The sequence below is a fragment of the Lathyrus oleraceus genome, chromosome 6 (assembly GCF_024323335.1).
Source record: "Lathyrus oleraceus cultivar Zhongwan6 chromosome 6, CAAS_Psat_ZW6_1.0, whole genome shotgun sequence".
NCBI classification, from domain to species: Eukaryota; Viridiplantae; Streptophyta; class Magnoliopsida; order Fabales; family Fabaceae; genus Lathyrus; species Lathyrus oleraceus.
The window spans coordinates 289,979,622-290,004,847 of record NC_066584.1 but is presented as its reverse complement, the minus strand read 5'-3'; the positions used below and the strand labels follow the sequence as shown (position 1 = coordinate 290,004,847).

Here is a 25,226-nt window from a genome sequence, read left to right as displayed (position 1 = left end):
GGAGACATGTGTTATCGTTGTAATGGAAGAGGTCACAAGTTAAAAGTTTCTCCAACAAGGAGAGTATATACTCTTACGGAAGAAATGGAAGATGAAGAGGAAAGAAAAGGGAATGCAATTGAGAACGATGAATATGTAGGGGTTGAGTTTTCAGAGGAGGAATTTGATGAGAGGGTAAATTTTGTGTTACATAGAATTTAACTAGCATCCAAAGATGAAGGGAAATACAAGAATTTATTTAAAACATATTTTTCTATCAAGAACAAGGTGTGTAATCCGATTGTGGTTAGTGTCATCACGAATAATCTTGTTTCACAGAAATTGGTAGATTATTTGAGGTTGTCCATAGAACCCCATGAGAAGTCATACACCCTCTGTTGGGTAAGCAAGACCTTCCAAGTTGGACTAACACTAGCCTGCATAGTTCTTATCCCCATCGAAAAACATTACAAAGAAGAGGCATTTTTGTGAAGTTCTTGATATGGATGTGTGTCATATTTTACTTGGTAGGCCTTCGTAGTTTTATAATGATATCATTATCTAGGATGGGATAACATGATGATGTTTACATGAATGACACATAAAATTTCTATGGCTCATGTTTTGCACTTTGACAAGACTTCGGGAGGAAAAAAGTCTAGTTTCTTGGTGATGACACATAGTGAAAAGGGGCTTGATGAGGCTGTTAAAGAAACTAAATTTTTCTATCAAGTGGTCGGTAAAGGGTTGATGAATGGTGTAAAGGAAGAAACAATAACTCCAGAAGAAGTGATAGGGATTCTAGAGGATTTCAAGTAATTGACCGCATATGAGCTACAAAATTATTTGGTGTGGTCGTCTAGGTTATCTTTTGATATAGTAAAATTTAATATTTTTATTATGTGGTGGATTCCAGAGTTTATCTGACAAGTTTTGCTCTTGTAATCATCTGTTTTCATTTTAGGTTTAGTGCTTGCTAATCTTTAGTGTTTCTCACTCTGTCAATTAAAAAAATTGAGTATTTTTTTATTGAGATTATAGATAATGTACTGAAAGTGTAAAATAATTTTATAGTATCATCTAATAGAAATTGTTAATCTAACATGTCATCAATTAAATTTTAAAATACAAATGTGATTTAACAAAATACACGTCGTTGATTGATAGTGTAAAATTCGATATATCTTTTTTGTTATTTTTTTTTATAAATATTTTTGGATAACAAATTTCTAACTAAAAGAATAATGAGTATTTTATATAGAGTTTAATTGTTATGTATTAGTAATGTAAAATAATTTTATAAAATTATTTAATAGAAATTTAGCACTTAGATATGTCAAATCTATAACTTAAATATTATAGTTTAATTTGACAAAAGTATGATAGTGATTAATTCAAGGTGTAAATTATTAATGAGTCTTTTATATGTTATTATTAAAAATTAAACAAAAGGAAATCTATAGAATACGAACTCTATTTTGTCATTTATGAGAGATACCCAACTTTAAGGTAAAATCTATATTCATAAAAATAAAAATAAAAGACCGTTGTAAGAAATTATTATTAGATGGCTAAAATATCATATTCTACAAATGAAATCTTTTATATATTATTATTATATAAATTATTATTATATTATTATTATTATTATTATTATTATTATTATTATTATTATTATTATTATTAAGCAAAAGGAAATCAATATCATATCATATCTATATCTATGAGAGATACACAACACTAGGTAAAATCTATATTCCTAGAAATAAGTGAAGACCGTTGTAAGAATTAGAGTGTTAAACAACTATTAAATAATGAAATCAAAATACTACATAAATAATAAAGAAAGAAAGAGATGCATCAAATTCTCTTAATGTTTCAAAAATAAAATTCTGTTTTCATCTATAAATTGATATATATGTCACTACAGTTCACGTCGACCACCAATGAAGAAAACAATCACGAATCCACCAATGAAGAAAACAATGAGGAATTCTCCATCGGAATTGAAGCAAAGAAAAGTGGGTAATGGTGAAGTCAAGGCAAATCCATTGTTTGCCAGAGGAAAATGTATCAAGAAGAAAAACTTGATTTCCATTAGAGTGGTTGGGAGAAAAATAAGAAAATCAGAAGAAGAAGAAGATAAAAAGGTTAATGATGCTGAAGTGAAGAAGAGTGATGAGAAGAAACTAGTTGATATTTATGTTGATGATCCAGAGGTGAAGAGAACTCTATCTAATTGGAGACTTGTGAAACAAGTTACTCAACACAAGGTTGAGAAGATCCAAAACATTAGAGAAGTTGCTCGAAAGAACCTTGACAAGATTCAAAATACTGCTTGTTTCAATGATAACATTGATGCTATGAATGAATTTTACAAGCTTATTGGATATTCCAGTTGATCGCATTTTCATATGTCTTTTTGCATCATTGTGATTAGGGTTTCTCCATTTTGAGTCAAACTTTGTATTATATTGTGTTATAATGAAGTTTATATTTTTCTAAAGAATCAAATTTTAATTAAAGTATTTGGTCTTTTTTAGTTTATTGATCTTTATATATTATTTTTATGATTGTTACATACTTTAAACCAATATCAAATGGCGATTTTTTTAATTATTTATTGAAATTACTTTTTCAGTAAAGCAAGAAATAACCGATTAGGATTCTTGTAGTATATATTATCTTTGGTCAACTTAAATGTAGGCATTTCATTTTACTTTTGTTAACGGTCCACATTCCTTCAAAGACTTCCCTATGCATACGAGAAATATTGTCCTGGTTTGTAGGATTATTCCAACAATTATTTTCCTATTGGATGTATGTGGAATTATTCCAAGACTTAATTTCCTATTGGATGATAAGTTTAATTATTTTTTAATTATGTTTTTATTTATTAGTTATATTAATTAAATATAATAGTTTTTTAATTATGATTTTAATTAGTTTGATGATATGGGAAGAATTCCACTTCTTAATTGGTTTCATGAGATGACTTATAAAAAGAAGAATGGTGAGTTTGTTAATCTAACGTTTTAGAAAAATTCAAGTAATTTTTTATTATATTCAATAATTTTTTTAATTATTTTGTATAACTAAAAAATTTAAATTCTTTTATATAACTAATTTATTTAAATTCTGATAAATTTTAATTTATTTAAATTTTTTATGTGTGTGTACGAGGAGTATAAAAGACAACATCCACACTACCTATTGCGGCATTTTGAAGTAGTAGTAACAACATGGGCAAATCCTACCGATCCTATTAGTTTTAACCAATATTTTAAAATTTAGATTGGTAACTGGATTAGTGGTCGGATGAGTGAGTCACTGATCAGACCACCTGACTTCTAATTCAGTTTATATAAATTTAAAAAAACTTTATGAAATAAAATTTTTAACATAAATTTCATACTTATAAAATATATGAAAAATATATATGAATTTATTCATGCAAATAAGTTAAATAAAAATTTTAAATAAAATTTCAAATTCCAAACATACTAATTTGTTAATCCTTATAAATTAATAAAAGTAAGAAAAATAATTGTATGATATAATATTATCGTGAACTAATAAACTAATATAGATCATAAACAAATATTATGCGTTATATAGATAGTTAAAAAATAAAAGATAAAGTAGAAAATAAAAATTTATAAATAAAAAATTAACAAAAATAATGTGACTTTTACTTAAAAATAATAATGAAATTTATAAATAAAAAAGTTAATAAAAACAATGTGATTTTTATTGAGATTTATATTGAAAAAGTTAATAATAATTATGAGATTTATATTGAAAATAATATGAAAATTTATTTATGTCTTTCTGTTGGGGAGTCTTGGGAAGTCGGGAGCACCAATGAGACTAATGTTTCAAGACCACAATTGAGGAAGACACCACATCTCAACCAAAAACCTTAAGATGTTAGATAAATGGGTCATCTATCTTATAAATCAAACATTGAATCCATTCATAGGCAATGTGAGACTTTAACCACTCACATTTGCATCCAACATTCTCTCCCACAAGCGTGAGTCCCCCATATCATATAAAAAAAATCCAATAATGGATCCAGCTCTCGCTCCCCCACCAAGCCGAACCACAACTTTGATATCATTGTTGGGGAGTCCGGGAAGACGGTAGCACCAATAGGACCAATGCTCCAGGACCACAAGAGAGGGAGACGCCACATCTCATGTGACATGTCCTTTTCTTGTGGTTCTGGAACATTCTTTCTATTGGTGCTCCCGACTCTCCCGGAATCCCCACCAATGGTATTAGAGTTATGGTTCGACTTGGTGGAGGAACGAGACCTGGACCCGGTGGTGGATCCTATATAGGATGTGGTGGACTCACACTTGTAGGGGAGAAGTTAGGTGCAAGTGTGAGTGGTTAAAGTTCAATGTTGCCTATAAATGGGTGGAATGTTGGATTTATGGGAGAGATGAACCATTTACCTAACACCTTAAGGTTTTTGGTTGAGATGTGTTGTCTCCCTCTCTTGTGGCTCTGAAGAATTAGGTGTCCATTGGTGTTCCAGACTCTCCCGGACTCCCTAACACTTTCTTTTGTAACATAAACTTTTTCTTCCAAATAATGTGATTTATACTAAAAATAATATGAAAATATAATTTCATTTTTCTTTTGTAACATGATTTTTTATTCAAAATTTTGGTTAATTTTTAAATATAATTACATTTTTATTTTTTAAATTATTATATATAAGCTAAAATATCAGATTCTTTTCAAAACTTTTGTTAATAACATAGGATGTTAAAACAAGGACACCAAAAGTGAGAAAAATGAAAATAGAAGGATCAAAATTTAAATTAAGTTAAAAAATAAACTAAAAAGATCAACCCACTAGATCAAGAAATCCTCTAGTTCACTGGTATGACCAGGGAACAAACCTGGTTACACCTGTTTTCACCGAGTCAATTGCAACTATGGTCATATGGTCTTGCGAGACCGCTCTACCATCTGGTTAATGGTTTAACAAGTCCGACCGGCATAAACGGGGTTTTAAAACACTAATTTTAACCGTTGATATGGTATAAACTGTGAGAAATTTAGCATAGAGAGAGACACACAAAACACTCAAAAAGAATGAAATGAGGAAAAAAGAATTAGAGTTGGAGGATGAAATTAAAAGAAAACAATTAGAGTTGGAGAATGGAATGAGGAGAAAATAATTGGAGTTGGAGGAAGCATTGCAAGTTGTAAATGAGCATGCACAAAAATTTGAACAATTTATGTATTCTCAAATGAATCAAACTTTAGGTGGTGGATATGGAAGTTTTGTCGGAGATGGCAGATTTGGAGGAGTTGGTGGACAAAGACAACATAATGTAGAAGATGAGAACTAGGAGGATGACTCATATGATTGAGTAGATGATATTTGTTTTGAATTTTATATTGAAATTATAAGTTATCACTATTTATTTTAATTATTAAATATTATTTTTTATATTTTTATAATTTTATTTGAACTTAATTTTTACAAATTTTAAAATTGAAAATTTATTTACTATATTAATGTATATTTATTATAATTATATTATTATAAAAATTTTAAAAAATATATTTATTTTAATTTATATAATAATATTTTTTATATAATATTTTAAATGTTGTTAGATGTACCCCACAGTTTTAAATTATCACGCTACCTTGCCAAGGGGTTAACCCCTAGCAAAATATGTTACATCACCCTGCCAGTCCGACCTGTTGCAACTATGTGTGACTCTATGTCCTAGTGTGATAGTCTGCCATGTTTATAGCTTTTTGTGAGGGGTTAATACCAAGCAAGTTTGTGAGGGGTTAAACCCCTAACAAAAAAGTTGTCACGACATGTTTTGCGAGGTGATGCAACCATCAAATTATTGGGCGTTGTGAGGGGTTCAACCTCTGGAAAAATCCATTTTTTTCTTGTATTGCTTCAGGGAGGGCTACTGTTGAAGTCATGATAATTGAGGAATGACATGCCTTGAAGTACATGAGGTAGAGGAAGAACCAGAGGGTCAGATATACCCAATAGTTAGCTTTTTCTTTGTATTTTAATCATTTGTATTTTGGTTTGTATTTTGTGAACAATGCATAGTTGCATTTTATTTAAAAAAATGGTATTTTGATTGAATTACATAAGTTTATTGTTTGATTGATTATATATGGTATTTTTATTGTATTTAATGATCAATGTATGATATGATTGAATTATATAAGGTTTATTAAAATATGTCAATTTTTTAACAAAAATACTTCCTATGTGAGAAACTTAATGTCCTGGGGGTTAATACGGAAGGTACCTTTTGTATTATCCAATTGGTAGTGGGGAAATAAACACAGTATCATGAGTTTAAAAAGTGTCTAAGGGTTAGTATGTAACTTAACCTACATACCCACCCCTTCCATGAATACTGAGGTTAACTTCTGTATTATTTTTTGGAAAAATGGAGTTGGCTTACTTAAGAAGTGTTTTGGTGTGTATGTGGGGCCTAAAAATGTTAACTTTCTCATTATTCCAAGGTCATTTTTGGGTTTTCTAAGAGTGGCTCTTCACCACTAAGGGTGGGAAGAGCAATCCCTTATTACTTTCCTGAATGGCTTGTTAAGCCAAACCATGGGCCACCTAATTACTCTCTCTACAAATGTGATGGATAGATCCACAACTGAAGCTCATAAGGTTTTATTTGATTTTCTCAATAAAGGGCCCTAAATGACTTATGTCTTTTTCATTTTCGTCCTTTATATCTCTTTCTCTAAAACCCTAGTTACCACTTCTTTAAAATTCTTCACAACTTTAACCCATTTCACATCCACCTTCCTCGCTAGCTCAAGAGCTTTGATAATGCCTCAACATTCTATTGGGGTAGGTTTGTAGTACCCTTTTTGTCTCCAGGTAACTTTAACTACTTTTTTCAAATTGGTTTTAAGAATTTTAATCAAAAGATGAAAGGTTTTGAAATACTTTTTTATGTGTGTGCGCGCATTGCTTTATTACCTAAAGACCTAATATTGCTTTGTTTAAAATTAACCTATCAAAACCTATATAAAGCACTAATTGTACATCTTCAAATTCCTTTGATTGATTCAACATTTTTTAGAACTTTGATCTGGAACTTGATACATTTGACTGATGAGACTTGTGATAAATTCTTTCTTGCTTAGATTTCATCATCAATAACTATTGAAAGACTTTTCATCATTAATACCACTTGACAAAGTTACCTACACATCACATAAAACAACAATAAAGACGACGAAATATCTCCTTGGATAAACTTATCGGTTAAATTATTTTGATTCTTTTTTGTAATTTAATTTATTGTATTTGAGTTACTAGCACAAGCCATGTACTCACACTAGGTTAAAAAGAAAAAAATCCATGCATAAAATGGTAGTTTGACTATAGTCAACATTTATTGCATTCAGTCAAGATTGATGACGAATCGAGTCAAGCATTTTTGTCAAAATTCTTCGAGTCATGTAGTTGTGTGAATCAATTCATGTAACATTTTTTCCAGATATTTGGTTTCGAAAAACATGACTCAGGTCATGTTTCTCTTTGAATCAAGTCAAGTAAGTTTTTGTGAATCACATTTTTTTCGGGAAATGTGATTTACCATGACTCAATTCTTGATTGTTTTTCAATTTTGTTTTTAGTTATGGAAATGTAACTCAAGTAATGAAATTTTATACATCGAGTCGCATGACTTGAGTCACAGCTTGAAAATCTCATTCTTTTTTGTTGCTTGATTTGATTCGTTGCAAGTTGTTGACTCGAATCATTAATGATTTTTTTAACTAACTTTGTGCCTTTTCTCAAGCACATACAAACTATTTTCTCTTCATTTTTTCACTATCATATCAAAAATCGAGTGAGTGATTTTCTAGAAAATTCATTTTCTGTCTCAAACACAATAAGCTTTAACTTGTTCATGAAGGTTGATTCATCTAGAGAGTGTAATATTATTTATGAGGATTTCAGTTGAGGGCTGATATATGATTTAATATTTCTAGTTAGAGGGTCTGGTGTGGAGTTATAGAAGTGAATTTCCAAATAAATAAAAGAAGTGTATTCTCTAAAGAGGTATGGAGTTTTTTTGCTGTCGTATTCTATCAAAGATTCGGTTCAAGGATTTTGAGTAGAGTTTTGAAGAAACTATTTTTGAAGTGAAATTTTAAGATATTGAAGGTTTTAAAGTGTTGAAGTTATGATTTATAAGAGAATATTTACTTCAAGCTTGGTTAATTGAGTTGGAGATCGAAGAAGATCAAGAAAGTAAAATAGATTACCCAGACATTAAGCATTTTCTTAGTAATTTATGTGATATTCATATTGTAACCAAACAACTATGTAACCATAAACCAAAGTAGTCCAAGATAGATTTTAATAGATCTCCATCAGAGACTGGATTAAATAACAAGCAAAGACGGGGGCATAAAACCAATATATAACTTGGTGCATGGTTTCTCTCTTTCGGTTGAATTTTGATATTAGATCTTGCACGTGGTTGTTAAGAGTCCCACATCGGACAATATATGGCCTGAACATGAGTTTATAAGTGGGGGCAGCCCTCACTCTACCAACCGGTTTTGTAGGGTTGAGTTAGGCCCAAATCACACATTCTTAACAGTGGTAGATTTAACTGTTTTTATAGTTTGTATGATCTAGGATTTAATCTTAAATTTAATCTTTTTGGTGATTAATATGTACTCTTTGTAATATTAGACTGTTTGATAAATTGATCTAAAGATATTCTAATTTCTCCATTTGAATTAGGTAGATTAACTACCTAATTTCCACATCATCAGCATTGTTCTATTAATTTCAGAATCACTGCATACAATACTTCTACTGCAAAAAAAAAGGTTTTTCCAACTATTTTATTTATTAAGCTTCTGCTAAATAACTTTGTTTCTGAACTTTTAAATCAGGAGAAAAGTCCATCCAACCATCGTTCTAGACTTTTCCTATCCAACCTTGTTCGAAAAGCAGTCCAATGAGAAGGAGACCAAAATAGTTACAAGGTCCAAAGGTGACATTTGTGATAAATATGATGTCAAACAAATGACTTCAGGAGGAAGAATATTTATTTTGATATTTGTTACTGAGCAGAAAGTTCTAGGACCTAGGGAGTTAACATAGACAAACCTGTCTTTAGAAATTAATTTTATAGATGTAAAGAATTGAATCAAAGACAAAAAATATCAGATATTTCTTTTACACAATCTACTATGAAAATATATGTAAATGATTTGTTATTTTATATGAATATAACTAAACTGATTTAAAAAAAATTGACTCAATTTAAAATCTAAAGTCTTTGCTCGAGTCGTCTTCCATATAATCAAAACAACATTGGAAGTGCCCAAACATCAAAAACAAGAGAAAAAAACATCCCCACAAAGAGAAGGAAAAAAATACCCGACGACAATAAAAAATCAAAGATTCGAGAAGAACACTAATGACATCTCCAGCGATATCAATGCATGTATAGAGCAAAATTCATCGACAACTTTAAAAAGGTGCAGGAAGTACAAGAATTTGTTGGCCAAAAACCATTTAAAATTACTATTTTTTTATTCAGGGGTAGTGTCCTTCTTAAATGTTGGGCAAAAATAAGGTTTATTCTTGTAGTGAATTTTTTCTCTTACTCATTAAATTCAACATATTACTTTTAAAGTGTTGCTTGCATAATTCAACCGAATTACTATAAAACATATTATTAATGATGTAGGAAGACTTTTTAAGCCATCCGAATTTGTTTCAGATCCAAAAGCAATATTTTAATATTTTTTTAATTTTCTATTTTATTTCTTTTTTTGGATTAAAAGACCATTAGGGTTTCTTTTTTCTATTTTATTTCTATTTTGGATTAAAAACCTATTAGGATTTCTTTTTCTGTATTTAAACACTTTTGAATGTGACCGTCAAGGTTATCTTTTGATATAATAAAATTCAATATTTTCTTTATTTGGTGGATTCCATAGTTTATCTGACAGGTTTTGTGCTTGCAATCCCGTGTTCTCATTCTAGGTTTAGCGCTTACTAATCCATATTGTTTTCGACTGATCAAGTGGCATCAGAGCGAGTTTTCTCGTGTTTTTTTTGAAGTTGATCAACCATGAGAGACCAATCAGTGACAAAAAAGATCTTGAGGGAATTACCGTGACTTTTAGCGTGATTCTAACTAGTTTAACGGGATAGATGGAGAATTTAGCAAATCAGATAAACAATGCTAACAACAATGGGAATCAATAAAGAGATAGGGGAAGAGAACATGTTTGGTTTCCACAATGTGGAGACAATGGTCGTGTTATTATTGATAAAAAATTGAGTTTTGGAGAAGAACCTTTTGAGAAAGAGGTAGTTGATCATGGGAATCGACATAACCATAATTATCGAGTGATTGGTGATATTCCATTATTATGTGGAACGATGGGAGTGGAGGAGTTCTGGGTTGGAAGATTGACGTCAACAAGTTCTTCAATTTTTTGGGCGTCCTTGAGAATAAGCAAGTTAAGATGGTGGCAATTAGGATGAAGAGTAATGTTGTTGTCAGGCGGGATAAACTTGTTGTTCAAAGGCAGAGCAAATGAAATGGTCAGTCAAAAATTTGCGAAGAATGAAACAATTGATCTTGGAGCGGTTTTTACTAGAGGATTATGAATAAAATCTTTATAAGATGTATATTGAGTGTGTTTAGGGCAAGAGAAATGTGACTAAATATATAGTTGAGTTCCTGCATTTTTTGAGTGAAATGAATTGGAAGAATTAAAGAGCCTGAAAGTGGCTCAATTCATTAGTGGCCTAAAGGGATCCTTGCAGGAAAAGATGTGTTTATAGACTGTATGAACTGTAGCTTAGGCATCTAGTCTAGCTTTGAAGGCAGAATTAACGGAGAAGTTAACTTGTAATTTCTCATCTTTTAGGCATTCCCTTTGGAATAAATTTGAATCAGCTGGCGACAAGGAAAAGAGTACAACAACCAGCGATTCCAACCTTGAGAATAAGGGGACTAGAAACCCTAATGGTGTGCAGTAGGGTAAATCACCAGTCCAGAGGCAGAATAATTCATATGTTAAACCCACTGGAGACACATGTTATCGTTGTAATGGAAGAGGTCATAAATCAAATGTTTCTCTAACAAGGAGAGTCAATGTTGTTGAGGAAGAAAGGGAAGATGAGGAGGAAAGAGAAGAACATTCAGTTAAGAACGACGAATATAAAGGAGTTTAGTTTGCAGAGGAGAAATCTGAAGAGAGAGTCAATTTTGTATTGTAGAAATTTTTACTAGCATCCAAAGATGAAGAGCAACTCAAAAATTTGCTTAAAACACACAGTTCTATCAAGAACAATGTGTGTAATCTAATTGTGGATAGTGACAGTACGAAGAATCTAGTATCACATAAATTGGTAGATCATTTGAAATTGTCAACAGAATCCCATGAGAAGCCATACACCCTCGGTTGGGTAAGCAAAGGCTCCCAAGTTCGAGTAACACTAGCAAGTATAGTTCTTATCTCCATCGAAAAACATTACAGAGAATAGGTACTTTGTGATGTTCTTGATATGGATGTGTGTCCTATTTTACTTGGTATGCCTTGGCAGTTTTATAATAATATTACTTATCAAGGACGTGATAATGTGATGATGTTTACATGTGGCACACATAAAATTACTATGGCTGCTGTTTTGCACTTTGATAAGACTTCGGGAGGAAAGAAGTCTAGTTTCTTGGTGATGACACATAGTGAAATGAGCTTGATGGGGCTGTTAAAGAAACTAAATTTTTCTGTCAAGTGTTCGGTAAAGGGCTGATGAGTGTTGTAAAGGAGGAAACAACAATTCCAAAAGAAGTGCTAGGGATCCTAGAGGATTTCAAGGAATTGGCCGCAAATGAGCTACCGAACGATTTGCCTCCAATGCGAGATAAATGCTAGATAGTTAAAGCTTTCAATACGGGAGACAATGTGATTACTACTAAAAATAACGCTTTTCATGACGAAGCTTACACCTTGAATAATAAGCAACTGACGGTATAGCTCCTAGAAGCACCATGTTTTATTTTTAAAAAAATTAATCTTTTTCCTTGGTTTTTACAAAAACCGCCACAAATAGTTGTTTAGGGTTTGAGATTCGATTCCAACTCCTTCAATTTTAAGTTTTATTTAGAACCAAAAATGCGTCTTAATTTTTATAGATTTCACGTCGGATATTATACCTTGGTTTTTAAATAAACCGAGATAAAACTCTCTATGTCTTTATTCCTTTTGAAACCAACACTTTGCTTTACAAGTCTCTCATCACATTTCCGGTATGTACAAGTTCTCCATTATTGGTGGTGTTGTTGTTGTTTGTTGTTGTTCTTGTTGTTGTTGTTCTTGTTGTTGTTGTTCTTGTTGTCGTTGTTGTTATTGTTATTATTTTGAGATTGTCTTGTTGTTTACTGTTTTGTTGGTTGTGTATTGTTTTTACTTTATTTTCAGAAGTTTTATATGATTATGGATCGTAGTTGGATGAAAGCCAATAGATTAAGTAAAAAGTATGAGATTGGATTGATACAATTTCTTGATTTCGCTGGGAAAAAAACTTCCTAAAAATAATGAGATTTTTTGGCGTCCTTGTAAAAAGTGCTTTAATACGAAAAACATCCAAAGCATGTTATATTTAATCATTATGATTGTGATGGAAGTATTAAAAATTATACGAAATGGGTAAGGTCCCTATGTATTTGGAGGAATAATTTTCTGATTTGTAATTTCTCTTATCTAAGTATTTGGAGGAATAATTTTATGATTTGTAATTTCTCTTAGATTTATCTTATCTATGTATTTGGAGGAATAGTTTTCTGATTTGTGATTTCTGACTCTAGACTTGAGTGTGCCATGTGATTAGTTTTATTTCCAAATTTTAGATATCTTTCTAACTTAACGGGTTTCTCATCCATTGACTCAGAAACAAAAACTTCAACAGAAGTTATTTATGTTACAACATTCAAAACATATTTTAATTCGTGTTGTGTGATTTTTGTTGAAAACATATTAATTCATTAAAAAAAGGTCATATATTAAAAAAAATATACATTTTGAATGCATAACACGACAAGAACTTACTAAAAACTGAACTAGAGTTCTTGTAATTTGACAGAATGCATAACCTCTAAACAGGGACGAACCTAGGTGTCAAAGACCGAATGCTATAATTGGAGCTCCTTTTAGTAATGCAATAAATACTTATATGAAATTATGAAATTATGCATCTTTATGAAATTACTTATCTCATCTTTATGAAATTATGATAGTGCAATAAGAAACGTTTCGTGCGGTACTAGTGTTTGAGGAGCATTGTGGACTCACACTTGAGGGGGAATGTTGCGAATGTATCAAGTGTGAGTGGTGTGGATAATAGTCTCACATTGATTGGAAATATGAGAGTTTGGGGTAGCATTATGGACTCACACTTGAGGGGGAGTGTTGAGAATGTATCAAGTGTGAGTAGGGTGGATAATAGTCTCACATTGATTGGAAATATGGAGACTTGAGCATTTATAAGTGAGAGAACCCACCACCTATCACCTTAAGGTTTTAGGTGAATATGTGGTGTGTCTCCCATAAAGGTGTTGCTCTAAAAAGTAGAAGTCCCATACAATGGTCAATACTCCATAGTGAAAAACTCCCCCAACAAACATTGAGTCATCGTATTTAAAAAACAACCACAAGATGTGCTACATGTGTCATCGCATCTTTTTACCAATGAGCCATGCGTGGAAGTCAAATAAAATGTCATTTAATGGAAAGAAAGAACTTAGGTTTGCACCTTCTTTGTTAAAAGGAATCGAAATTGTAGAAATATTAAAAGATTTTGAGAATGAATTTGATAAAAAAAAATATGAAAAAGAAAACAGATGGTCCATGGAAGAAGAAGTCAATTTTTTTTTAGTTATTGGGATGAAATACGTTACGTCATAATTTTGATGTGATGCAGTTGAAAAGAATATATTTGATAAATATTCTATAACGAACTGATCATTAAAGATAATTTATTTTATCCTCTATTTTCTCCATGATATGTTTTTATAACACACAATTGCATTGGTATGATCATGTCACCAAAGCCACTTAATTTGATTGGGCTTAGTTGGTTAAATGGTTGTCGCTATTTTGAATATGAAATTATAATTAGCAAGATCTTGAATTTTAAATATAGCCAATGATAATTTTACAAATATGCATAGATTCAAAAATATCATTTTAAAAAGTTCAAATTAATTGATGAACATCCTGGTTTAAATTGTATGTTGTTATGCCTTTCTATAAGCAATTTGAATTTGAATGGTTTGTTTATTTAGTATGGAACATGTCAATATTATGTGAAACCCATTATTTGTTTCCTGTAGTTTATGTAGGAGAAGAGCGATCCAAAATGCAACGGAATTTAAAAATTTCTCCTTTAGTGATCCTTACGAATGGGCATGATTAGTGATAGAATTGTTACCTCTTGTGGCGATTGAAACCTTTGATGCAGATCTACGGACCGATCACGAACGTTAAATGGTGACAACGCCTCTACTCACTCCACACGAACGGATTCCTTCAATCTCAGTGCTAGCTGATACGAATGAAGGCTTTGAGTGAGTGAGAGAGAGAGAGAGAGAGAGAGAGACAGAGAGAGAGAGAGAGAAACGAAATTACAATTGCACAAATGCTTCTGCACAAGGGTTCTATTTATAGAACCACTTGTGTGGGCTGCAAGCTAAAAATCTCACTTAAGTGTATGTGACCCATATCTTATAATATTCCAAAATCACTTAAGCGCGTGGTGCCTTACCATATTTCGTATTCTACTTAAGTACATCGTACCTTACAATGTTCTTTAATTCACTGAAGTGCACCGTACCTTACGGCGTTCCTTAGTTACTCTATCTCTCATCAATCCGTCCTTTTGTGTGTGACCCTGTAGGTTTTCGCGGCATTGGCAATTATATTAAATCACGTATTTAACATAATAAATAGTGAGTGGTATCTAGCAATACGTCACTGCTACCCAAGACACAAAAATGTCATGTGATCTGACAAATCCTTTTATGATAATACTTATGTGTACAATTACCCTTTTACCCTTATATCTATATTGAACACAAGGCATAGACTGTGTCATCCTTGTCAAGTTCAATATTGGGCCCGTAGACATTTATCCTGTTACGCAGGATGGGAAAATTCCATCTAGGTCACTCATGTCCCTCAGCATGCTTCGTGGAGTACCCATCAACTGTCTTTATGGTCATCCAGTTACGGACAACGTTTGATCAACAATAAGACACTCGACTCTACATCTAGGGTCCATAGTGGTTTCAGGTCGAAGGGTGGTATACACCATTATCACCATAAGAATAACTTATGATACTTTGCATAACATTCTATATAGTATTCTCATAGCGAGTCAATCCAGTATAAATATTACTCGTAATATTCATATCTATGTTTAAGACTTGATAACTCCTTATCCATGATCCATGAGATGTGATCATCAATCTATATACATAATAGTCTTAATGCTTTAATGTTATCTCATTTCATAATAAAGCTCGACTACGGATACTTTAAGAATATTATCCTTATGTTTAATGGGATCTCGTGATTAAGTCACACTTGATACATTAAACGGACTAGCTATTCTAGGGACTTTATTAAACAAACATAATAAAGAAAAAACCTTTTATTATTAATAAATAATTCGATACAAGTACCAAAAGTATTGGCCTCTAGGGCTTACACCAACAGCTTATTCATAAAGAAGTGCTTGGAAGAGTTCTATATGACATACGAAAATAACAATTTTAGGTGGAATGGAGTTGATCTATTGACAAGTGTTGCATGAAAGTCTGTAGGAGAAGAGAAAAAAAATTACAGGGGGGATCTAAAAAATATATTATAGAGGTAAAGAAAAATTCGCCTACTTTGCAGGAGGGTGTCGTATATTTAACCCATTATTTTTATATATAATATGCTAAAAATCTGGATACAAGAGAAACTATATCGTGGCATTCATAGTGAAGTAATATAAGTGATTACTCTTAATCAATCAAAGCTTATAGAGTGTATAATAAGAAATTACTTATTGTTGAAGAGTCTGTGCATGTCACTTTTGATGAAACTTATCCTACAAATGTTGGAAAAGATATTTCTTTTCATGATGCAGGTGTATTTTTAGAAGACATACTCAAAGACACTGAAAAAAGAATTGGTCATCCTAAAGTGGTGAAACCTCAGAAGGAGGAAGATGATAATTCTGAAAAGGAGAAGGATGTGAGTCCAACTAAAGTGGGTGATCTTCCTTTGATTTTTAGGTCTTCCAAGAACAATCCAATTGACAATATTCTTGGAGACATCACCAAAGGCGTGACAACACATTCTAAGCTAAGTAATTTGTGTTATCACTTTGCATTCATTCCACAAGTTGAACCAAAAAACGCAAAAGAAGCCTTGATTGGTGAGCATTGACTAATGGCCATGCAAGATGAGCTAAAATAATTTAAAAGAAATGATGTGTGGGACCTTGTCCAACCTCCGCGAGATCATCAAATCATTGGCACTAAGTGGATTTTAGAAATAAACTAGACGAAACACAATGATATCTAGGAACAAGGTCCGAGTAGTGGATCGAGGATATAACCAAAAGGAGGGCATACATTATGAGGAAACATATTCATGCTCCAAAGATTTCAATGTATTTCAAATGGGCATGAAAAGTTCTTTTCTTAATGGTTATATAAATTAGGAAGTGTATGTTTCACAACCTCCTGATTTTGAAAATCATGAGTATCCTAATCACGTTTTAAACTAAAACGAGCTTTATATGGTCTCAAACAAACCCCTAGGGCTTGGTATGAGTGGCTTAGTAAGTTCTAACTTGATCAAGGATACTCAAGAGGGAAGGTAGATACAACAATTTTGATTAAACATCAAGGAAAACATTCTCTTATATTTCAAATTTATGTTGATTACATCATATTTGGTTCTACTAACATTCAAGTGGTCAGAGAGTTTTCTAAGCTTATGATGGGTGAATTTGAGATGAGTCTAATAGGGGAGTTGAATTACTTTCTCTGACTTCAAATCAAGCAGGCCAAAGAAGGGACATTTGTGTGTCAAACTAAGTGTTTCCAAGAGTTGCTTAAACACTTCGGAATGGTAGATGCAAAGTCAATTAACACTCCAATGTCCATAAATGGAAACTTGGACAGGGATGAAAACGGTAAGGATGTTGATGTCAAAAGGTATAAAGGTATGTTTGGATCACTCTTATATCTTACTGCATCTGTGTATGGCATTATGTTTAGTGTATCCATGTGTGCTCGATATCAATCCGCTATTAAGGAATCACATTTAAAAGTTATAAAGCGCATCCTTGTATACCTTCATGGTACGTCTAAGTATGAGCGTTGGTTTTCCAAGGGTAGAGATTGTAGTTTGGTTTGTTACTCTGATTCCAATTTTTCCGGTTGCAAATCGGATAGGAAGAGTATTAGTGGAACTTGCCATATCTTTTCAAACTCCTTAGTTAGTTGGCATATCAAGAAGCAATTCTCTATTGCTTTTCCAACTGCCGAGGCGGAATACGTCACAGTCGGTAGTTGTTGTTCTCAAATTTAATGGTTCAAATAACAACTACTTGAATTCGATATTAAACTTCAATGTATTTCGATAATGTGCAATAATACTAGTGTGATTAACCTCACCAAAAATCCAGTGCTACATTCTCGTACTAAACATATTGAGATACATCACCATTTTCTACGTGACCATGTTGAAAAAGGCGATGTCGTTTTTGAGCATGTTGATAGTAAAAATCAACTTGTTGATATTTTCATAAAACCTGTTGTGGCTGAGCTATTTTTCAATATTCATCGGGAATTGGGCATTCTCGATATCTCAAATATTGTCTAATATATATTGTTGCATGCACTCTTTACATTTATTTTTAACCTTCTTTTGAAAGTTTTATTTCATATGAGTGCATCCTCCTTCTATCATCTTATGAGGTAATATCATTCTCAATTAGCTCTTTGTTCTTAAGGTTTTATAAAATATGTTGCTTATCTATGACTCGATTATTTGATTGCATGTTTATGATCCAAGATTATGTGAAATATTTTATGTATTATAAAATTTCATGTTTGTTCACATCCAAAAATTTCATTGATAACCCTTCAATGTTCTCAATCTATATGATTATTGTGACATCATGTTTAAATTCTTCATCATATCTATTTCATGCCACTAGTTCCTTACATTTGATGTATTTTAATGATAATTTGTGTTTAAGCATGTTGCTTACTTATTCTTTCATGAAAAATCTCATTTTTTGCATAAATTCTACTAAGTCCACAATGTAGGCCTTGACTAAATACATCTTAGGTCTAGAAAATATCTTCATTTTTTCATCTTTTTGTCTCTGCTCAGTTGGTATCGATACATAAAGGTTAGAGTCAATACATATACAATTTGTATCGACTTCCAGATGGTATGAGTCAATACATTGCTTAAGTTTCAATATCTTTTTTAACTTCCTATTCGGTATGTATCGACTCCAATCACAGGTGAGTCGATACATTTGTGGTTATGTCATTTTTCTTTTCAGTATGTCTCTGTCATACCCCAATTTTGTCCGGCCATTTGTGGTTTACCCATGAGATCCATTTGTTTCAAAGTCCCATTTGCATAAGCGTGTTCATAATCTAAAATGTGGTTTGAATCTTTCTACATTACTAATCCAAAATCTATTTTCTTATTAGTAAGTATTAAGAGCCATGTTATTATTTCTATGATCACTATTTATTAGTCCATTTACACATCCCAAATATTTATGCCAAGTTCTAAGTCTTTCATAGGTTCCTAAATTAAATTTGCATTTTTTTAGTTAGAATTGTGTTGTTTTTAAATTAAAGCACCATATTTAGATTCATATGTTGAAATTAGAATTGTGTTGTTTTTAAATTAAAGCACCATATTTAGATTCATGTGTTGAAATTAGAATTGTGTTGTTCTTAAATTAAAGCACCATATTTAGATTTATGTGTTGAAGTTAGAATTGTGTTATTTTTAAATTAAAGCACCATATTTAGATTTATGTGTTGAAGTTAGAATTGTGTGGTTTTTTAAATTAAGTCACTATATTTGGTTTCTTTGTACCTAAGTTGAAAATGTATTGTTTTAAAAGTTGAAATTGCATTGACATGCCTCATTTTAAATTTTTGGTCATAGTTATATTTTGTTAAATAATAACATGCTAGAGGCAATTTCTAGTTGGATGTTCATGGTGACCCAAGTAGGTTGCCAATTGAAATAAGAGGACAAAATTCAAAATACTTTAATTGATTAACATAAATAAACATTGAAATAAGGTTTGAATGCTTAAAAAGGTAATTACATAAGCAGATTTTAAATCCAACAGGTTACAAATAGTCAAATACACATTTGTCTTAAAAAAACCTAAGTAATTACATTTTAATTAAATGGAAAAGTGCTGCTGTTGGAAACAAAATCCTAAGGAACAAAACCAGGTGACCAAGTTGAATCCTCCTTGGAACTGGCACGCCTCCAAAATTGCTGTCATGGAACTTTACACAACCCACCTTTCCATTCCATCAAAGTCATTTCAAGTTGTAACCTGCAGAGAGAAAAAACAACTTAATTAAAAAGCCCTTTTCATAAGCGCTTAAGGAACCGAAAAATAACTGATAAATCATTCGGTTCAAAACTTTATCCAGAAGACTAACATGAATATCCAAAAAAGCATTTCAACAATGGCTTAAAACAGTAACAAATCAACAAAAGTGGAATCCCATATAATCTGGAAGAAAAAGGTATAACAAAAAGAGAGTTTTAAAGACTTAAGGAATTCATCATAAAAGGGCAACAAAAGTTAACAGCAAGAAAGAAGAGATAACAGAGCGATTTTTTTTCAAACCCAGAACAACACATCAATATATTTTCTAAAAACCCTAAAAACGAACAGAAATTTTTTTGGAAATCCCAAAGAGAAAATCTAAACAACTTTCGTAAGAACATCAAACATAATACTAAAAAAACCAGCAAATCGTAAGAAGAAAACTGAAACAGTTTTTCCATTCATATAATCATCAGACGACAACAGACAAAGAATGAAGGTTGAGGAAGAAAACTTATCTAAAACTGTGACGGGTTGCCGGCGACGGACTCGAATCAAAGCACTCTTCTTCGCCTGAAATCGTCTTTCCATCTCCTCCGCCGTGGTAAGTGAAACAAAATCCCCATTATTTCTCTTAAATCGCCACACGCAAGAGCTTAGATTTCGCGGTAAGGGTTTAGAGATCTAGCAGGTTTGAGCTTGGTTTAGGAAATTTTGGGTTCAGATTTGACCTCAGAAGGTCGTGTTTAGTAAGCTAGGTGGTGTTTTGGGGTAGGGTGACCAGAGAAGGACGGAGGCTCCGCTGTGGGCCGCCGCCTTCGACCGTCTTCTCTGGGAGGGAAGAACTTTAGGGTTTGTAGAGAGAGACGCTTTGTACAGAGCATTTCGTTTAAGGTTGGAAATTGAAGAGAGAGAGTGGAAACTGAAAAGTGACGTTTTATTTTCCTATTTTTGTTTTAAGATGGTCGTTGGAAGCGTGAGATTAGTGGTGACAAGTGTCACCAACCCTAGACACTTGTCACCGTTCAAAGGATGAGTCTTCTGGGTCAATGTTTGACCAGACTCTTCCTGGACCTTTCTTTTTCCTTTAGGCCCATATTCGTTTTATTGATAACACCCCCACAGTTTAGAATAGAACAATGCTTTGATTTACACTAAATTCTTTAATCATTAGAATAGAACAATGCTTTGATTTATTTATTTTATTTTCGATATTATAATTATACTATTGTTAATATTATTTTATTTTATTATACTATTGTTAATAATATTTTATATTATTTTTGAAATTATAATTATACTATTGTTAATATTATATATATATATATATATATATATATATATATATATATATATATATATATATATATAGTAAATATGTAATTATATTACTATTATTATTATTATTATTAATTTTTTAAAGTAAATACACAATTATGTGGTTGTTATCATTATTAATATTTAATTATTTGGTTATATTCATTTTTTTATTTCTATTTATTATTTAATTAAAATAAAATAATTCGTTAAACATTCAATTAATTAATTGATTATAGAATCACAAATGACCTTCATAATTTAGATGTTTATTTATCTTAAGGAGTGTATGTGCATGATTATTCTTTATCTATTTGTTTATATTGAACCTTGAGTGTACACGAAATGATATGTTATAATTGTGACAAAATCACGTTGCTTTCATCAATTTAAAATCATTCGAGCCAATTTCAAAAAAATAAAACACATACTTCTCGATTCAAAGTCGAGCCCATTTTCAAAACGCCTTTGTAAGTCGATTACTTGTAAAAGTATCGCCATCAACCTCACATGGCTTACTCTTGGGCCTTCTTACAATGAGACCTATTCGGTTTTAATTAATCGATTAGATGGATTATTCACTAAATAAATTCAATTCATTCACAAAAACGCAAATTTTAAAACCTCGATCCAACATCGAAAGTTAAATTAAAATACTTAATCACATCTAAACAACACTTAATTTAAAAATGAAAAGAGGGATGGTTTTGAGTTTTCAACTCCTCTCCTCGATTATTTGAATATAAGTTTTCTTACTCGGTTAGTTAAATGGTCGTCATTTCTAATTCATTTAAGTACAAACAAATCAAATCCTTTTATAATAAGAAACCAAAAGGGAGATAACTTTGAGTCTTCAATTTTTCTCCTAGACTATTTGAATACAAGTTCTCTTACTTGGTTAGTCAAATAATTGTCGTTCCTATACCAACTTCCAAACTCCGATTAAATCGAAATATTTTCATAATAAGCTAAATGAAAAGGGATTTGACTTTGAGTTTTCAACTTCACTCCTCAATTGTTTGAATACGAGTTCTCTTACTCGGTCAGTCAAACAATTATCATTTTTCACCAATTCATATTGTAAGTCAGATCATTCTCAATCAAAACTATACGAAAAGAGAGATGGTCTTGAGTTTTCAATTCCTCTTCTCAAATGCTTGGATATGAGTTATCTTACTCAGCCATTCAAGTACTTGTCGTTCTTTCTAAAATACGTCAAGCATATACAACCTTATTTTCATAAATATTCAGATGAAATAGAAGGCGGTCTAGAGTCTTCTATTCCCTTTCCTGATTATTAGGATACGAGTTGTCTTACTCGGTTATCCGAGTATTCGTCATCCGTTTAAAATACCTTAACCATCATTCAAATCCTTTCCATAATTAAGGATGAAAAAGAAAGTGGTCTAGAGTCTTCTACTCCCTTTCCCGACTGTTAGGATACGAGTTGTCTTACTCGGCCATCCGGGTAATCGTCATCCAACCAAAATATCTCAACACAACCAGTCAAACAAAATATCCAACACATTAATCCAACTTGTCTCCCCCGTGTGACCAAAACTATTTTCTGAAAGAACATTGTTAATCCTTTCTAATACGCACAACAAACCAATGCTTAAGCCTCCGCCGAGAGTAGACAAGCCAACGTTTAGCCTCTAGGATGCGATCCAAACAGTTGTTCATTAAAAAACACCAACCAACCGTAGTTCCCCGAACTACGAGTGCTCTGACTTCCTTATTACACCATAAGGATACGTAGGCAGGAGATTGTTGTATCTTCGCGAGCACACTAATAAAAAACCTCCCCTTTCCCTTTCTAAGATTCCCATCCATTTCTAGTTTTAAACCCAAAGATAATAAACAAACATAAATTAATACTCGAAACGCACTTTAGAACTAAAAGGTTCCTGTTGAGTACAACGGACGTAAGGGGTGCTAATACCTTCCCCTTACATAATCCACTCCCGAACCCGAATATGGTTGCGACGACCATTATTCCATTTCCTAAAGGTTTTATTGATATTTTCCTATCCTTTCATTGGGATAAATAAATTTCGGTGGCGACTCTGTTCAAACACTAAATTTTTTTCCATGACCATCGCGAGGAATCATATTTTTCAAGATGTGACAGATGGCGAATCTGCTGGGGACTAGCTCCAAGCAAAAGAGATAAGCCTAACTTAGTTCAGTTGATGTATTGTGTGTTAATTTTATCTGTTTGTTATTTATTCTGTTATTATTATGTTGTCATGATGATTGTATTGTGATTTATTGAATATGTCTTATTTGGGATTTTCTGGTCGGTGATACTTTGTGAGATAGGCTCTCTACCTGAGTCTTAGAAAAAACATAAGATTAAGTTGGTGGTTGCGTAGTGGGCGCCCACAAGGAGTCTTCCTTGTTGGGAAGAAACAAAGACCCCTCCTAGAGGAGATTCTCTTGAAATATTATTGCCCGACGAGTTTTCGTCACGAAGATAGTATTCTCAAGTTGGATCAATGACTCTAGGGACCTTTTAACCCATTATATCGGGTGGTTATGTAGTATTTACCTGAAAAGTCTCAGACTTATTAGGTTAATATGAAAGCCCCAATCAGATGAGATCCCTTGGGCATATTACTACCTTACAGTGGTATTCCCAACCTCGATCTATGACTCTGAGAACCTTATTAGAACCTTGGACTCGAGAGTTGTGTAGTATGGGCCCACTAGGAGTTTTCCTCTTTGGGACCATAAGAAGGCCTCACCCAGATTAAACTTTGTTTGGAGATGTTATTTGCAGATGAGTTTTCATCATGACAATAACTTTCCTAGATATTGATTGATGACTTTGGGAACCTTTTAACTTTAGCATCCTCCTAAAAGGGTTTTGTTAGTGTAGGTGTTTAATTGGCTGCATTATATGGTAAAACACTAGCTGGATTCTAATGTCTTGACTGATGTCATGACAAGGTGTGTATGTGTGACTGCAATGTAGGTTAGAATATCTAACTGTACTCTGATGTCTTGACTGATTTCATGACACACTTGAGTAGTTACTGCAGGATTAGCTAATACAGGATTAGCTAATACAGGATTTATCAGATACTGAGGAATAGAACAGTTGGTGTTCTGTTAGAGCTCAGTATTCATTTGCAGTCTGGTTATCAAGGAAGAACCAGACCTGGCATAAGGCCTACTATATGAATGTCAAACTGGATGTTATGACATTCATCATGGACAGTATATACTGAATAATAGACAGAGTGGTGTTCTGCTACACTTCAGTATGTTTCTTAGTCTGTTCTTCAAGAGGATAACAGAACTAACTTAAGGCCAAATGTGTAAATGTCAAATTGGATACTTTGACATTTATTAATGTAAGCTGTTACTGTAGTATGGTCATTTTGGTCATGTACAGGTCAGCAAAATTGTACAGTCTGTTTTCTGGAAAAACAGACTCAGCATATGATCCTTGATGTCAAGCTGAATGTCGTGACATTCATTCCTGACAGCATATGCTATATTGTAGGTTGTTCAGTTTTCTGTTTCAGCTTTTTCTCAGGCTATTCTTCAGGGATTCAACAACTTAGAGAAAATCCAGGAAATCAACAACCATGCTACATTTAATGAACCTAACAAATAGCCTATTTGTTAGTAACCTAGATGTTGAATTTATGGGAACTCGCGTGACCTTAAATTCAGAAGAATACAAGTGCAAAAGCCCAGGTACTGCAATATAAAAGGAAGTCGTTCCTTCATTCAGTTTCGGGGATTTTGAGGCGTGAAGATTAAGTGTGTCCATCATACTTCACTGCTGTATTTTTGTGAGTCTTGTATTAGACATATCTTGTAAGCCAAGCCATTATCACGTTTATGATTGCTTTGGTATAGGGTGTTCATTGAGTTGTAAGTGTTGTGTCGCTCAAAGCTTTTAAGCGTGAGTGCTGTGTATCTTGATTAAAGTTGTTAAGCACAATCAAGAGTTGTTTGAAGTGTGACTTCAAAGTTGTCTTTAATATTGATTAAAGGTAGTAATCACTGAGGTGATTGAGGGGGAGTGAGTAGGAACTCTGATCTTAGAGTAAGATTGAAATTGCATTGGGTAGGGATTAAGTGACAAGTTGTAAACGGGTGAGTTTAGCTTTGAATTAATACTACTGATAGTGGATTTCCTCCCTGGCTTGGTAGCCCCCAGATGTAGGTCATGTTGGACTGAACTGGGTAAACAATTACTTGTGTTATTTACTGCACTTACCTTTAAGTTCTG

The 25,226-nt window shown here is 32.4% G+C and overlaps 1 protein-coding gene across 1 annotated transcript; it reads left to right on the top strand.

The window, feature by feature from the left end:
* The first annotated feature begins 17,178 nt into the window (after positions 1 to 17,178).
* Positions 17,179 to 17,643, top strand: LOC127095247 (secreted RxLR effector protein 161-like). The gene has a single exon (XM_051033962.1). The coding sequence runs from the start codon at positions 17,179 to 17,181 to the stop codon at positions 17,641 to 17,643; it is 465 nt and encodes a 154-aa protein (XP_050889919.1).
* Positions 17,644 to 25,226: the final 7,583 nt, after the last annotated feature.

Excerpts from the sequence above, each read along its gene's own strand:
- LOC127095247 (XM_051033962.1), top strand. The coding sequence starts at position 17,179 with ATGGTAGATGCAAAGTCAATTAACACTCCAATGTCCATAAATGGAAAC.